Source organism: Schistocerca nitens, chromosome 7 (assembly GCF_023898315.1).
Source record: "Schistocerca nitens isolate TAMUIC-IGC-003100 chromosome 7, iqSchNite1.1, whole genome shotgun sequence".
Taxonomy (NCBI): Eukaryota; Metazoa; Arthropoda; class Insecta; order Orthoptera; family Acrididae; genus Schistocerca; species Schistocerca nitens.
In genome coordinates, this window is record NC_064620.1 from 296,358,246 (window position 1) to 296,376,574 (window position 18,329).

At 42.2% G+C, this 18,329-nt stretch overlaps 1 protein-coding gene across 3 annotated transcripts in view; it reads right to left on the reverse strand.

The window, feature by feature from the left end:
- LOC126195271 (innexin inx3-like) overlaps nt 1–16,016 on the reverse strand; it is a 52,560-nt gene extending 36,544 nt beyond the window's left edge. The window contains exons 1-2 of one of the 3 annotated variants that reach the window (XM_049933801.1): nt 15,835–15,969; nt 9,908–10,082 (exon numbers count right to left, since the gene is read on the reverse strand). In XM_049933801.1, the coding sequence (XP_049789758.1) occupies nt 9,908–10,067 (160 nt within the window). In that variant the 5' untranslated portion in view covers nt 10,068–10,082; nt 15,835–15,969. Of the gene's footprint in view, nt 1–9,907; nt 10,083–15,830 lie in introns of all 3 variants that reach the window. The other 2 variants (XM_049933802.1, XM_049933800.1) reach the window with 2 other exon arrangements.
- Between the last annotated feature and the right edge of the window lie 2,313 nt (nt 16,017–18,329).

The following is an 18,329-nucleotide window of genomic DNA, read 5'->3' on the forward strand; positions in this document are numbered from 1 at the left end:
AGATGTAAGGAGGGCGGAAGAAACTCCTTACGTCGCCAAAAATTAATACAAACGGTCTTACTGGGAGAAAAACGGAAGCCGGTTTCGAGGCTCCAAGAGTGGAGGCGATCGAGACATCCTTGAAGACGTCGTTCAACAAGGCTGGTCCGTTGAGAGCTGTAGTAGATCGCAAAATCGTCCACAAAGAGGGAGCCCGAGACGTCAGGAAGGAGACAATCCATAATTGGATTTATAGCGATGGCAAACAGGACAACACTCAGCACGGAGCCCTGGGGTACCCCGTTTTCTTGAGAGAAAGTACGGGAGAGAGTAGTGTTCACCCGCACCCTAAATGTTCGCTCTGCCATAAATTCGCGAAGAAAAAGGGGCAGCCGGCCTCGAAAGCCCCAAGAGAACAGTGTGCGGAGGATGCCTGTCCTCCAACAGGTATCTTATGCTCTCTCCAGATCAAAAAATATTGCTACCGTTTGGCGTTTCCGGAGAAAATTGTTCATGATATAAGTGGAGAGAGCAACAAGATGGTCAACTGCAGAGCGATGCTTTCGGAATCCGCATTGGGCAGGTGTTAAAAGACTGCGTGATTCCAGCCACCAAGCTAAACGGTAATTCACCATACGCTCCAAAATCTTACAGACACTACTCGTAAGAGAAATGGGGCGATAGCTAGAGGGGAGATGTTTGTCCTTTCCAGGTTTCGGAATGGGAACGACGATAGCTTCCCGCCATCGTCTGGGAAAGGTACTGTCGGTCCAAATTCGATTATAAAGGCGAAGGAGGTAGCGCAGACTATGGGTTGATAAATGCAGCAACATTTGGACATGGATACCATCCGATCCAGGGGCGGAGGAGCGAGAAGAAGAGAGGGCATGTTGGAGTTCCCGCATGGAGAAAACAGTATTGTAGCTTTCGCGATTTTGAGAGGAGAAAGCAAGAGGTCGCACTTCCGCTGCACGTTTCTTCGGGAGAAACGCTGGCGGGTAATGTGAAGAGCTCGAAATCTCAGCAAAGTGCTGACCCAATGAGTTAGAAATTGCGACGGGGTCCACTAAGGTATCATGCGCGACAGTGAGCCCAGAGACCGGGGAGAAACTAGGCGCGCCTGAGAACCGTCGAAGCCGACTCCAAACTTCCGAGGAGGGAGTGAAGGTGTTAAAGGAGCTAATAAAGAATTGCCAGCTTGCCTTCTTGCTATCGCGGATAACGCGACGGCATCGCGCACGGAGTTGCTTATAGCGGATACAGTTTGCCAAAGTAGGATGGTGACGGAAAATGCGAAGAGCACGTCGCCGCTCACGGATTGCGTCACGGCATGCCTCGGTCCACCAAGGAACTGGGGGGCGCCGGGTCAATTCGGAGGTGCGTGGTATTGAACGTTCCGCAGCTGTAAGAATAACGTCGGTAAAATGTGTGACCTCATCGTCGACGCTGGGAAAGCGACGGTCATCGAATGTCGCTAGAGACGAAAAAAGTGTCCAATCGGCTTGGGCAAACTTCCAGCGTCGCGGGCGCATATATGGCAGTTGAGGCTGCAGCCTAAGGACACATGGAAAGTGGTCACTCGAGTGTGTATCATCAAGGGCGAACCATTCGAAGCGCCGAGCAAGCGGAACAGTACCGATCGCAAGGTCCAAATGAGATAAATTTGTCGTGGAGGCAGACAAAAACGTGGGGACCCCAGTGTTGAGGCAAACTAGATCCGCTTGGTGGAAGACGTCTAGCAATAGGGAGCCACGTGGACAAGGATGTGGAGATCCCCAAAGCGGGTGGTGGGCATTGAAGTCCCCAACCAGCAAATAGGGGGGTGGAAGCTGACCAAGAAGATGAAGGAGATCAGCTCGTGCCATCGGTGTGGATGATGGAATGTATACAGTACAAAGAGAGAACGTGTATCCAGAAAGGGAAAGACGGACGGCGACAGCTTGGAAGGAACTGTCTAAGGGGATTGGATGATAATGGAGAGTATCATGGAGAAGAATCATGAGTCCTCCATGGGCTGGAGTGCCTTCCACAGAGGGGAGGTCATATCGGACGGACTGAAAATGAGGGAGAACAAAGCGGTCATTAGGACGCAGCTTTGTTTCCTGAAGACAGAAGATGACCGGCGAGTAGGATCGTAAGAGGATCGACAATTCATCCCGATTGGCTCGAATGCCGCGGATATTCCAGTGGATAATGGACATAGGGTGAACAGAAAATGGAGGAATGTGACCAAGGGTGCTGTCAACTCAACGACTGCTCAGAGCTTGCGACCGACAGCATGGAATGGCATTCGGCCGAAGGCAGAAGATCCTGATCCATAGGTTGGTCAGGAGCAGCTCCTGCCACCAGCGATCGGCCGGTTGACCGGCCACCAGCAGTGCGCCTCGGCGACACAGAAGACGGCCGAGGGCGATTTCGGCCAGGTGGCGCTGTGGATGGGACACGCCTTGGCGGAGAAGGAGAGGAACTGGGTTTCTTTGTAGCCTTCTTGGAAGTATGAGGTTTAGAGGAAGGAGGAACCGATGGTGGTGAAGTTGCCGTACGTAAAAACTCTTCACGAGTATGCTCTTTCTTCGAAGACTTGGTGTCTGACTTTTGGGCTCGAGATTTAGCAGAACCCGACGAAGGGTGAGCCAAAGAGTGGGCAGGCGAAAGTGGTGAAGTTGAACGGGCGATCTTTGCGCTGGCCAATCGGACGACCGTGGCACTAAAGGTGAGGTCGCAAGTCTGCGTGGCCGCCTCCTTTGTTGGCCGAGGAGAAGCAAGGACAGTGCTGTATTTGCCTGTCTGAGGCACGGTGGGCTGTCGACTGGCGAACAACTTCCGAGCAGCAAAGGTCGACACCTTTTCCTTCACTCTTATTTCCTGGATGAGCTTTTCGTCCTTAAAAACTGGGCAATCTCTAGAGGAAGCAGCGTGGTCACCCATACAGTTGATGCAGCGAGGGGATGGAGGTGGACAAGCACCCTCATGGGCATCCCTGCCACACGTAACACATTTGGCCGGATTAGAACAGGACTGGCTGGTGTGATTGAATCGCTGGCACCGATAGCAACGCGTAGGGTTTGGAACGTAAGGACAAACGGAAATTATCTCATAGCCTGCTTTGATTTTCGAAGGGAGTTGCACTTTGTCAAATGTCAAAAAGACAGTGCGGGTTGGAATGATCTTCGTGTCAACCCTTTTCATAACCCTATGAACAGCCGTTACGCCCTGGTCTGACAGGTAGTGCTGAATTTCTTCGTCAGACAGTCCATCGAGGGAGCGTGTATAAACAACTCCACGCGAGGAATTTAAGGTACGGTGCGGTTCCACCCGGACAGGGAAAGTGTGTAGTAGTGAGGTACGCAGCAATTTTTGTGCCTGGAGGGCACTGTGTGTTTCTAACAACAGGGTGCCATTCCGTAATCTGGAACAAGACTTTACAGGACCTGCAATTGCGTCGACACCTTTCTGAATTATGAAAGGGTTGACTGTGGAGAAGTCGTGACCTTCGTCAGACCGAGAAACAACAAGGAACTGTGGCAACGATGGAAGAACTGACTGTGGTTGAGACTCAGTGAACTTACGTTTGTGAGCAGACATAGTGGAAGATGAGGAAACCATTGCGGAAGAATCCCCCATGATTACCGGCGTCTCCGATGGCGCGCTCCTCCCTTGTGGGGGCCCTCTCTGAGGGCACTCCCGCCTTAGGTGATTGTTCACACCTCAGGTCACACCTCCCGACAAACGGACGGAGGGACCAATCGGCACTTTCGGAAGGTATCAGCTCGGGTAATCACCCCTCCCTGGGCCTGGCCGTTACCAGGGGGTACGTACGTGTCCTACCTGTCTACCCGGGGCGGGGAATTACGCGTTACCCCGTCACCGGCTACGCATGGAAGTGCGTGGGCGGCCTTCAGACACGCACAGGGAGGAAGAAAGAGAAAGGGAAAGGGAAAGGAAAGAAGAGGTCTCAAACGCCGCAGCGGAGAAAAGGGTAGAGAGAAGAGGTAAGGAAAAGAGGGACAAAGGAAGGACGAAGACGTACGAGTAAGGAAGGTGAAGAATGTGGTACATTTACAAGCGTCCGTCTCCGGACGTAGGCACAAACCATTCCCCCAGAGGGGGAGAAAAGGAAGGAAAGAGCCAGAGGTGAGGGGGGGGCGAAGATGGGGGATGGGGAAGGATGCGGAAAGGGAAGGTATGCAGCCCGGAAAGGAAGGAAGGCCACATCAGCTCGGGGTCCCGTGCTCGCTACGCACGTATCCACAAAAGAGTTGTGGATCCCCTGGGGGGTGTCCTTCCTCTTGCAGTATGCCTTTGCTTTTAATTCCAGTAAAAGTTTTTTTTATGCAGGTCTACTGCTATGGATCAGCATTGTGCTATTGTCTGGAAGAATTCAATGCATTTAGTGGCCAATGCTTTGAATCTAATGGCGTTTCACAGCTACTGTCACCAGGAACATAAAAATAATTTGACTTACCGAGCATTCAATACATACCTAATAATGCTCCAAATTGGCTTTGCTTTGTTCTTGAAATGTTATGTTTTGTGCATAAATCTGTTCACATGTCTGAAAACTTTTGCAGTATTCCTTGCAGTATTAAGCCTTTATTAGAGTTAGTCCTCTGAATTATATGACTGTACTTTTATCGCAGATGTCAACCATACTTAAGTATCACCAATTGTTTCCGTCACTTTGTAGAGGACAAGTGGATGTATACTGTCATTAGAATATTTTTTTAGGACAGAAATTTCTCATATACTGTGTTCCTTGATCAAATCTCTTCCAAATGTTCAGTAGACTCCCTCTGAATAAGGTTAGAGTTGGCATTTATGATTCTGCGATACTGTACTCTTCTCTTCTTGGGTTAAAACTGACTGACATGGATATCTACAACTGCTATTTGACAATTACGCCAGACTTCCTACATGTTATGAAGCTCATATCAGTTTCATCAAAGACTGTTAGATTTAAAAATTACTCACCAATTGCTGTTGCACTATTTTTGTTGTGTATTTTACTGTGGGGAAACAGACTATGTACTCTAAACAGCACTATCTCAGATGAAATTAGTACTGAAATCACTGTATACAATGATTTCCCAGTCATTTCTGTGTCTTGTTCACATTTTAATTGCATGACTAAGTTTAGAATTGCTATCCCATATGCTACCAATTCTTTTACTGAAGCAGAGCACTGTAAGAGTTGTTTAACACACTATTTGCTTAGGGCTACAGCCCAGGGCTTTATTCCTGTATATAGCCAACAGCCCCCTATTTCTTCCTTCTAACATGCCTACAGTACACATTACACTAACTAATCTCTGAAATAATAAACTTCACAGATTGAGAGAGTATGTGATATTATCTCAGTGATTACAACACCAAGTCAAAATTATGGACAACTGGACAGTCTATTTATCTGAATAATGTTGCACCCAGTCTGATGAGGATGCATGCACTGATTCAGTTGGAAAGGGTGTCAAAGCTGTTGCACCCTTTCCTGAAGGCAAGATGGACCACAACACACTTAACTGGTACTCATATTTCAGATACTGTCACTGGGATGAAGTCTACATCCATACTGGTCTCATGCGTGTTCTATTGGGGACAAATTTGAGGATAATTGTTGAATATTTTTACTGCCCACCCAATTCTAGTTGGAAGTGACTTTAACCTACCAAGCATAGACTGGTAGGTCTATGGATTCATTGCAGGGGGGTACACACAGACAGTCATCCGAAATACTATTGAACACATTTTCCGAAAACGTGTCTTGAGCAGCTAGCTCGGCAGCCCACACATGAAATATCTTTAACCTTGTAGCTACAAATAGACTGGATTTTATTGATAGTGTCAATTTAGCAATGGGAATTAGTATTCATGATGTCATTACATCAACTACGATTACAAAATTTAATAAATAAGTCAAGAAGCTAGGAGAGTGTTTCTGCTAGATAGAGCAGATAAGCAGTTAATAACATCTCACTTAGCGAGTGAACTGATGTCATTTAGTTCCAGTAAGATGAACACAGAGATTATGGGCAAAGTTCAAGCAGATTATAAATCATGGTCTGGAAAGTTATGTGCCTAGTGTGGTGTCACCGCCAGACACCACACTTGCTAGGTGGTAGCCTTTAAATCGGCCGCGGTCCGGTAGTATATGTCGGACCCGCGTGTCGCCACTATCAGTGATTGCAGACCGAGCGCCGCCGCACGGCAGGTCTAGAGAGACTTCCTAGCACTCGCCCCAGTTGTACAGCCAACTTTGCTAGCGATCGTTCACTGACAAAATACGCTCTCATTTGCCGAGACGATAGTTAGCATAGCCTTCAGCTACGTCATTTGCTACGACCTAGCAAGGTGCCATTATCAGTTATTATTGATATTGTAAATAATGTACAGACAAGAGCTACGTTCAACATTAATGGATTAAAGTTAAGTATTCCACCAGTTACCTCCTTTTTTCTGAAGTCTAAATTCCTTGTCCTGTTCCAGACCTCACGCCAGCCTGCGTGAGCTTAAACGCGTGCCTTTCGGCTTCCTCTAAAATTCGTGGGTTGGCTCTCCTGCCAATCTGCAACACCTAGTAAGTAGTTTAATAATGAAGCTCAGAAAATGCTGACGAAGCAGAGGCTGTTACACTCTCGGTCAAAAGAGAATCCGCAAATGACGACAAGCACAGGTTAGTAGAAATTTGTGCATATGTGAAAAGAACTGTTCACAAAGCATAGTTCTAACACCGTGACACCTTAGCAAAAGATCCGGCTGAGAACCCAAGAATATTCTGGTCCTATGTACAATCGCTAAGGAGGTTTAAGGCTTCCAGCGAGTCCCTTGTTGACGAGTCTGGTGTGGCAGCTAGATATTTTACAAAGAGTACTCTACAGCATTTGCACCTTACCTAGCCTGTATTTATTGTGAATATCTAGTCCAGCACAAAGTCCCATATAAAAGGAAGCTTAAGTGAGTCCTGTTTTTTGTGCAAAAGAAGGGTAAAAGAACGGATCCACAAAATTACAGACCAATATCCATAACTTAAGTTTTCTGCAGAATTCTTGAACTTATTCTCAGTTAAGATATAATAAATTTTCTTGATACTGAGAAGCTTATGTTCACAAATTATGCTTTTAGAAAGCACTGCTCATGCAACACTCAGCTTGCACTTTTCTCACATGATATATTGCGAACCATGGATGAAAAGCAATAGATTCTGTATTTCTAGATTTCCAGAAAGCACTTGACGTGGTTTCCCATTGGAGGCTGTTAATAAAGGTACGACCATATGGAATAAGCTGCTAATATTCTTGAGTAATAGAACCCAGTATGTTGTCCTCAATGTCTAGCGTTCATCAGAGACAAGGGTATCGTCAGCAGCGCACCAGGGAAGTATGATAGGATCGCTGTTCTCTATATGCTTAAATGATTTGGCAGACGGGGTAGGCAGCACTCTGCAGTTGTTTTCTGATGCTGGTCTTGTGTATGGTAAGGTGTCGAAGTTGAGTGACTGTAGGAAGATACAAGATGGCACACACAATTTCTAGTTGATGTGATGAAAGGCAGCTAGCTCTAAATGGGGGAAAATTTAAGTTACTGCAGACAAGTAGGAAAAACAAATATGTAATGTTCAGGTACAGCATTAGTTGTGTACTGCTCGACACAGTCAAGTCACTTTAATATCTAGGCATTAAGCTGAAAAGCAATATGAAATGGAATGAGCTTGTGATAGATGTGGTAGGGAAGGCGAATGGTTGACTTCGGTTTATTGGGAGAATTTTCAGAAAGTATAGTTCATGTGTAAAGGAGACCACACATAGAACACTGGAGTGTCCTATTCTTTAATACTACTAAAATGTTTGGGCTCCGTACCAGGTCAGGTTGAAGGAGGACATTGAAGCAATTCAAAGGTAGGGTGTTAGATTTGTTGCTGGTAGGTTCAAGCAACACGTAAATGTTAGAGATGCTTCAGGAACTCAAATGGGAATCTCTGGAGGGAAGGTGACATTCTTTTTGAGGAACACTATTAAAAAAATTTACAGAACTGACATTTTAAAATGACACTGATAGTTCTACTGCTCACAACATATATCACATGTAAGGACCAAGAGGGAATTAAGGCTCATACGAAGGCATATAGACAGTTTTTCCCATCACTATTTGCAGGTGGAACATGAAAGAAAATGACTAGTACGGTACAGGGTACACTCTGCCATACATCACCATATAGTGACTTTTGGAGTATATGTAGATGTAGATCCTGCTAGTCATAGGAGTACCTCAACATCATGCAAACGGTTCATATCAGACACACCCCTTATTGAGACAAGCAGTTTTATTGAAAAATGGCCCCTTGATACTGTCACAAGAGGTAACAAGAGGACACAGGTTGTCCACAACATCCTGTTGTGTCATCAGTTCCCAGAATTACTACCAGCCTTTACCGGAAGTCATACTCAATGGCTTCCAACACCAGGGTGCTAGGAGAAATGCTACTGCACCCCTCCTACATTAGAAGAATGGGACCTCGTCCCAGGTCACTGATGAAAATCATCTGGGATAGTTCACAACTGCAACTCATCACTGGATATAATGCAATATCATTCATCAGCAACCAATGCTTCCTGGATGACAACTCCAAATGCAACCATTTGTGGTGTTGTGTTAATGGCAGCCTACACATGAGATGGTAATTCTACTAGGGATAGTGTGACTGATCCTAGTTTAGTATCAATGGGGCAGGGATGATACCCTAATGTAGGGAGTCCATTCCTCATTTTTAGATGGCATGCACTGAACACAAGTCCCCTTCATTTACACATTCACATCAGACAATGTCTTTGGTGCTTCACTTTTATTTTCATGCAATGTGTACAAACAGTGTTTCGAAAAGATACAACTGATTTCACAAAACTGTGTTTTCTGCAGTGAGGATAGAAACACGTAAATTTTAACTTTCATATCAAAAGGAGCAATAACAGTGAAAGCAGTAACTCCAGATATGCTCACAACAATATGAGTGACTTCTTGGGATGTTGTTATGCATCTGCTGAAGGCCTTGTTGAGCATCTGATAAAGGTAAATGAAAGTTCATGAATAAACTTACTTGCATAAAGTAGGGACTCCAAGGTTGTATGCAAATTCATATTAAAAATATACTCTTGTAAAATCAGATGATTAATTTGAAAATAAAAACCTAATTCTAAATGTAATTTACTCAAAGTTTCTATGTTTCATTCTGGTGAACACTGAATCATCTTGAAACAGTGTGTATTTTAACATAGTTTAGATGTTTAGCTAAAATATTATAAAATACTGAATAAGAATGTACAGTAATCTGGGATACATCTATGTAGCTCTATTTTAAACTTAGTCTGGGCTTCTTTAATAACTAAAGTGGTGACTGCCTCCACAGCAAGAATATTGTTCAGTAAGTAATTCCAAAGATTCAATTTTTTTCATACGTAAATCTTACCTGTTGTTTGAAGTAAGGTTAAAGGCAACTATTTAGACCAAACCATTGTTCAAATTGTCTTATGCATATAATTTAACCACAGAAAAATCTGATGTGCTAACTATATTATTAACTACTTGAATGAGCCCAATTTCACGAAACCAAATTTACAGCACTTACAGAAATCTGTTTAATATTTTGCATCAATTCTCATGTCTCACTGAGTGCATAAAGCTAAAAAGGGCTTTGCTATGCAGCTTTTTAACAATTACGTTTAGTGATATTTATGAGAATCTCAATGACAGATTTTCCATCCTAACTTACTTCATTATAGTGAATGTGCAATTTATTTTAGTGTCTGAAAGGCTGCATGTTTTATAAGATATTGTTCCTGTCTATTAACAACCATCAATAAGTAATTAAACAATCTAACTTTGAAGGTGAAAGTGCAGAGATAAGAAGTATTACCAAAGTTACAATAGTGATACATACCAAGGAAACTTGTTGCTGTGCACAATATACTTGCGAGGAACAAAAAAGCACACGTGAATCGATAATGAAGTCTGAAGTCAAAGGTATCTATTACTTCCTTGTCCCAGACTCTGACTTTGACAAATTTTGCAACTGATGATGCAATTTTCAAGAGAGACATGTTGGCCCATTCAGCCTGTGAACATAATAGAAAGGAAAACCTTCACGTGAATTATTTAAAAATCACATTACATGAAATTCTTAAAGTTTAACTGTTTACAATATAACACTGGCAAAATACATTGTTAGCTGAATATTGGTTATCTTTAAATGCCAGTTTTCAGTACAAGCTGAAGGTTTTATCTTTGTACACTCATCCACCCAGAAGAATATCCATGATATAAAAGTTATTGGCTCATCCGAAAATGAATGATTTAGGATACATTCCTTTTATAACAAGAACTCAGAAATGATTCCCACCATGCTGTTTGGCTTTTTCATAGTTTTCCTAAATCATTGTACGTTAATGCCATGACTGCTCACAGCAATACACCATTGTTACTCCCTTATTGCTGCCAATATAAGCTTGGGTGGGGAACTGAGTAAATGCTTCTAAACTGTGAATATTCTTTGTATGTATTGAATCCCAAACTGCAATAACATGTTTTGTTATTTAGTGATTGATGCTGTTGTCTTTTAGAATAAAAAACAGTGATCAATATTAAGATGCCAGAATGATCCTTTCCTGCAAATGCACAGCTCACACCATTCTTCTGGATGACGAGGGTAGTGAAATGACCAGATCCCAATTCAAGTGGCCTAATTTCAGCTAACAAGTCAGTAAGACATTCCTCTTCCCTTACAATATAACCATGTGACCAGTATCAAACATACATACATACATACATACATAAATACATAGAATGCAAAATCTGTCATTCCAAATGTGTTGCTTATGGGCCAATACTCGCATATTGAATCCCTTTTACATGAGTCACAGGTACTTTTCACATAATTTTACAAAGAGATAAATATCTTAAGTCTGGATGTTGGTGTGTGGTGTCATTCATTACTCAACTACATTGTAGGAATAGCAACAGAAATATAATATACATCAAACTATGCAAATTACTGAAATTCATGTCTGAGCTTACTTCCCATTGCCTCATTTATTGATGTTTCTTCCTATTTCATTTTCATATGGAGTGTGGGGAGAATGATTGCTTCAGCAGCTTAGTGTGCTGTAGTCTTTCTAATTTAATGTTCATGACTCTTGCGTGAATGGTATCTAGGAATAGATTCTTACCTTTGTAATGGTTCTCTAAAATTTATAAATAGGCTTTCACAAGATAATTGGCATGTATCTCCAGATGTGTGCCATTTCCATTTTTTCAGTATCTCCAAGAGTATTGAACACATGGTCATTCATGCTGCCCCTGTTTGTAAACATTCTGTCCCCTGTTAGCGCTATTTGGCATAGGTCTCACTTTGAACAAGTGTTCTATAAGCAATCTCTTTCATAGATTGCATTTTATCAGTATCTTACAAATGAACCGAAGTTTGTCACTTGCTTTATTCAAAACTGAGCCTACGTGATCGTTCGATTTCATACTCCTACAAATAGTTAGACCTATGAATTTGTACAGTTGACTGATTTCTACAGTGACAAATTTGTAGTATGGTCATGTGATGATATCTTTTTCTTCTTGTGAAAGTGCACAGTTTTACATTTCTGAACATTTAAATCAAATTGCCAATCTTTGTACAATTTTGAAATCTTATCAAGATCTGACAATATCTGTGCACTTTCCCTGGCAGTATACAATTACATAACTGCATTATCTGCAAACAATTTGAGGTTATTATAAACATTGTCTGCCTAGTTATTAGTGTACAGCATGAACGGCAAGTGTTGCTACAAGCTTCCTTGATGCATGCATGGTCTTAAATCTACACCTTTTGATTCTCCATCCAAGATAACACACTAATCCTTCTTACAAAGAAATCCTTCTCAGTATCATCTAAAATATTGTTGTCTACCCCATGTGACCATGCTTTAGTTACTGCAGCTATATAATGAAAATATTGCATTTCATTCTTATGACATAAATATGAACCCTTCAAATATTTATGCTAAGGAGAGCATAAATATCTCTGAAGCATAACCTGTCATGGAAGACCTGACAAAAATGTACCTTTAGTGATAATAGTCTGGTTAGAGTAAGCTAGCCAGAAAAATATTGCTATGAAGTTAGCAAATAAAATATGATTGGAACTGTATGAATAAAATAGACCTCAAAGTGTTAGGTACAGAAGCTGCTGCATTGTCAGGACAAATCCATAGACCTAATGATGTAGACATCTCAAAGCCTAAGTAATGTTTTCACCTTACTGACAACACAGGAAGCAGAATCACTCTTAACAGAAGTGAACAGAGAGAGAAAAGCAAACCCATCTTATTTTAAAATAGGACTTAGGATGGCAATTCATTTAAATATATAATACTTATTAAATACTCCACTGATGCTTAGAGGACCATAACATATTAAAAACTGCGATAGAGTTATTGATGTCCCACATTTATTGTGGGACATTAATACTGTACATTTCAATTTTTCATGAATACATAAAACATAGGAAGGACGTACAATAACACAAAACAATAGTGTCATTTCTACTTAAGTGAACGGTTTTGGAAAAAAAAATGCACCACAAAAGATGATGCACCCATGACAGTCATGAAATGAGTTGATCAGAAAACAGCATCATTTAAAGCAGTGTAAAACAGTAAAAGGGGTGAGGTGTGGTCGACATGAAGTAGACACATGAATCATTATATTATAAGAATGTAAATGGAAGTGACCTCAGTATTGTGCACGTACTTTGAGTCATAACACCGCGTCAAAATGTGGCCAAAGCGCGTAATTTTTAGTAGTTTGTTTTGCTAAAATATCGGGAAACGTGAAATTGGCGCAGTGACACGGAACCGTTACGTTTATATTTTCGTACTGCGATGTTGCAATGCTTTGTAAAGAGGGTGGATGGGTGGCGGGATAAGTTGTAACCTATTCACCAGCAATATGTTAAACTTACAGCCCTGTCCATATATACCTAACGACAAATATGAGCATCTGCCTCTGCCAGGCACTTAAAGGTGATTTGCAGAGTATCCATGTAGATGTAGATGAGCATGCTTATTCTGCAACGAACTGTCCTATAGAAACTGTAAATACAACGGTGTAAGCAATCACAAAAATTATTTATTTTTGTTACATTTATAATATAATGCTGCCAGATTAAGATGCAATATTGCGACACATTTCAAATTACCCTCTGCTTCTTTTGCTGTAGGTTTTTGTTTCGTGACGGACGACGCTACAGGTTAGCCAACGTTTGCGCTGAAGTCTTCGAACTTTCGAAGAACCTGATTTAGTATTTATAAAATTCGTCAGGGTTGCCTTAAGCCGGGTTCACAAGGGCAACAAAAGTATGGCCACTGCGAATGGCGAACTGCAGTTGCTTTGTAGTTGCAAGTGTGAACTCCTAGTTTTCGGTGGCGCCATTTAAGAAGCGCAACTTTTGTCACGCCACAAAAAGTTGAACTTGGTTCTACTTTGTTGCGCCATTTGGCCTTCTCCACAATCGAATAACTTCATTCGATTGCTACCTCGCGGCTGGATTCAAACCTTTCTAGTACGCATTCGTTCGCAAATAGTGCTTTTGTTTGTGCGTTTGCTATTAATATGTCGAAAAAGTGGTCAAGAGCGACAATTATGAGATTCTTGGAGGGGTATCAAGAACGAGAATGCCTTTGGAACCACAAAAGCGAATCATACAAAGACAGAAATTTGAGAGATTCTGCATTAATTGAAATAGTAAACAGTATGCGTGAATATGTACCTGGAATTGATGCAGCTACAACAAAGTTAAAAATTCGAAGCATTCTAAATGCTTACATGAATGAACATAAAGTACAGACGGTATTTATAAACCCAGCCTTGCTTGGTTTGAAGCTGCAGACCGGTTCTTAAAACATGTAGTCGAGACAAAAGAGACGAGAAACACTGTGGTAATTAATATTTTACATTTATTACGTTTCCAAAACATCTTATTTAGTAATATGTACAGCCGTTTAATCAGCTGATACAGGTGACGCCATTTTGCAAACTACGCAATTACGAAGAATTTGTGACGTCCTGTGTGAACGCTAACTCACAGCGCCACTTCAGAATGACTTGCCTTGTGGCGATTCTTTCGTTGCGTGTGTGAACCCGGCTTTACAAATTGAATGAATCGCTGCAAACAGAACGTGTTTACGAATCTAGTTGGCTGATTATTGGCAACTACAAAAAGTCACATTATCCAACACCACAAGATGCTTTATTTTTTTAGTATCAACTAGGGTAACTTCTAATCCGCGCAATTAAAGGAAACTGAACAAGCACCTAATGAAACAGTAAGGAAATCACCGTTCCTATTGCTTGCAGCAATATAGTGCCAAGGCTGCAATTTTAAAACATGTTAGTTCGAGGACGGACGCTATGCATAACTGTGCATTCGATGCAGGGAAGCTAAAAGTCATATGGTACGCGCGCGCACACACACACACACACACACACACACAGTTATTTTTAAGGGGGACCTATCAAGAACTGCAACTGCGTACGTACTTAATGTCTGCCAACCATCTTAGAGTACCTGTTGATTCCTAGGACGTAAACCACGAGTTTAACAGAAATCATGGAAATAGGCCTGCGCCAACAATTCCTCAGACAATATATTATCTGCCTACTACACAAACAATGGTAGACCAGATTGACCGTTGTCTCCTGCCATTACCTAAATCGTCCGAAAGAACGCTAAACCGCGATATAGCATGTAAATAGTACATTTATTGTGCGGGGAATGGGGCAACGCACAACATCACAGCAATATTTTGCTTTCCCCTTCCACATTGCCTTTTTGCATCAGAACCACTGCTCAAGTCCGCGGACGCGCAGTTTCGTGGGCAACGTGACCTGACTTAACGTATAAAACTGACAATACGGATAGGATCGCCACTACAACGAAGCTTTCAAGTCTGCAACTGGTCACTGTGGTTCAAGAATTGCACGGTAAACACCACGTGGACGTCAGGCGTCCACAGCTTACCGCTGCTAAGCTTTAACTTACCTACGCCCCCTTTCGAGCTAGTAGATGTAAACAAATACTTCACTTCCGTGATTGCTCCGTTCATTCTGACGGTATTAATTCGTAATTAATATCAAGCAACTGTAAATAATTGTTGAGAGAAGGGTAGCACACAACTAACCTGCATTTTACACTTAACTACGAAATTAATTTATTTTAGCCGTGCTGTACCGTTACATATTGTTCTAGGTAAGCTCCTGATAGTGTACCTGAAAGAAGAAGTAGCCTACTCAAGAACAGAACTCCCCTTCGGTAATTCATTAGATTTCGAGACTGCTTTGGGAATTACAAACAGTTGCGAATAAGCATTTGCGTTGAATTACTGACTCATCAGCGGGCTTTTGTTCTGCTTCAGGCACACAGGGAGGCGACACACAAACAGGAGTGTCTCAGATTACAGACCGAGTGGCTGGAATGTTTGCAATTAATCGAATTTAACTGCAATGCAGAAAATACACACACTATAGCGCCACAATTTGAGCAGCCCATACAGCGCAAAAAAGGTAACTGTCCCATAAAATTCAGAGTAAACTGCTCGTTGCTGCTCCCATATTGCAATCATCCGGGCGTCTTCACGTATAAAATAATGCTCTTGGTACGGCCTACAATAGCTCGAAAGCCGGATGATAAAACGACCGAGGCTAAAACATCACCACGTGACAGATCGCACATTCGTCAGAAAGCATCCTCTATTTACACAAGTTTTCGTTACATTTTATCATAAATGCGAAAGTAGAGTCTTGTCAGTATTGACCTACTGCAACACAACAGCTTTTCTTCGCCGGTCACTTAGAGCACAAGATAATCCAAAACTGCAGAGATCGCGGGTGGGCCGGCGCGATGTACCTGGTGGAGAGGCCAGGAGCGGTGCAGCACGTGTCCTTCGCTGTTGGCGTACCGAGCACTACTGGCCACTCACTGGCTCTGCAGCGGTTCTCGGTGGCTCCCCACCAGCGTGGCCCAACCACAGGGAAGGGAGCGTTCTAGCGGAAACCGCTGCACCGCCACGGAAGACAGTTGCATCGCTCTACCGCCAGTCGCTGCGATTAGAAATGAGCAAAAACAGCGCAGTTGTGTAGCGGGGGTGGGGGGGGGGGGGTTACGGCCAGCGCCGGGTACTATCTCCGTGGGATGACAAAACTTGCACTGTGGCACGAGATATAAACATAATTTGTTTTCGTCGTGTCTCTCCGGACACTTAAGGAGCCCTCACATGTTCAATAATATTGTCAAACCGTCAATATACACGGTGATCAAAAAGTCAGTATAAATTTGAAAACTGAATAAATCACGGAATAATGTAGATAGAGAAGTACAATTTGACACACATGCTTGGAATGACATCGGGTTTTATTGGAACCAAAAAATACAAACGTTAAAAAAATGTCCGACAGATGGCGCTTCATCTGATCGGAATAGCAATAATTAGCATAACAAAGTAAGACAAAGCAAAGTTGATGTTCTTTACAGGAAATTCTCAATATGTCCACCATCATTCCTCAACAATAGCTGTAGTCGAGGAATAATGTTGTGAACAGCACTGTAAAGCATGTCCGGAGTTATGGTGAGGCATTGGCGTCGGATGTTGTCTTTCAGCATCCCTAGAGATGTCGGTCGATCACGATACACTTGCGACTTCAGGTAACCCCAAAGCCAATAATCGCACGGACTGAGGTCTGGGGACCTGGGAGGCCAAGCATGACGAAAGTGGCGGCTGAGCACACGGTCACCACCAAATGACGCGCGCAAGAGATCTTTCACGCGTCTAGCAATACTTTTTTTTGGTTCTAATAAAACCTCATGTCATTCAAAGCATGTGTGTCAATTTTTACCTTTCTATCTACATTATTCCGTGGTTTATCAAGTTTTCAAATTTATACTGACTTTTTGATCACCCGGTATTAACCGTCTGAGAGCACCTGAAGATGGCATAGTAAACGGCTGAAACTGGTAGCCAAATAAAACAAATTTGGAAACTAGACGGTTGAAAAGAGTTTAATTTGACATCCTGTATCGAACAGTCGAGTCCCGCATCCATCTGTAAAAAGATGGACATGCAGAGACTCTTTAGGATTCCTAAAATTCGTATATCAATACGAATTCTCCAAATCTGCTCCCAGCATCATTTTGGCGTCAAGATTTTTCTTAACTTCGTGTGCTTGGACAGCGTCATGTGAAAGGAGATTTCCTAAACTCTAACTAATGATTATCGTAGCTCCACTATCAGTAAAGCATGACTCTCTGGTTTGCAAATTTTGTCGATCGAAAACAGAGTTGCTAAAGGTATCAATTTTGATGCGCGATTACGAAATATGCAGCAGAAAAAGTTAGAAGGAAGAGATTCTAAGCTACATGTTGAAGTCACCTAGCACTAAGAAGATAATAGGTTATTTGTACTGCCTTATTAATAACTTATTAAATTATACTATTTATAAAACGTGGTTTATTTGTTTTCAGTCATAAACATTGTTTATAAAATATTTATCATTATACTTTGCTTACTTATTCACTTATATCAAGAACTGCTTAAAAAAGTTAAAAAGTTATTTGCTATTTTTGTTGAGTTGGTGGGGGTAGGGGCGTGTCAAGTTAAACGTCTGCACCAGGTGTAAGTATATCTGCAGTCCGATTAAAATTACTTGATAGTTGACATCGTTCACTTGCTGCTACAGTACTGCTGCATCCGCTGCCGGCTGCAGCTCGGTTATAAGCGACACAAACACTGCGTGCTGCTAATGTGTAATGCGGAGCAATGTTTGAAGCGGCCGCCGCGACATATGACCGAAATGGGAAATGCTCTGCCCACAGCTGATTACAAGTGACCAGTGAGTGAACTGTGAACTGCGGCAGAAGACGGGTATTGCAGCCCTGAATTTAACGTAACAACAGCCTTGTAATGTGTAATGTATCCTGGAAAACGGCGAACAACAATCTGCACAACTGAAATCACGATCACTTCTTTCACGGCGTTTAAGGCTAAACTCTACGGGCAAAAACAGGACAGAAAAATTTCATAATAAAAAATATGTTTAATACAACGAAAAACCAGCCCAAAGTAGCAAATTTCACTTTTTTTATTCACTCGATGACTAATTTCGGGCTGGACGTGAATTTTAAAAAAGTGAAATTTGCAACTTTGGACTGGTTTTTCGTTGTACTGATTAGCAGAAGTTGCTGATTCACAGCTATTCCAGCGTGCTGGAAGCTCGTAAGAAAATGTTTGTCTGTATAGGCTTCTTCCGCAGAAAAATTT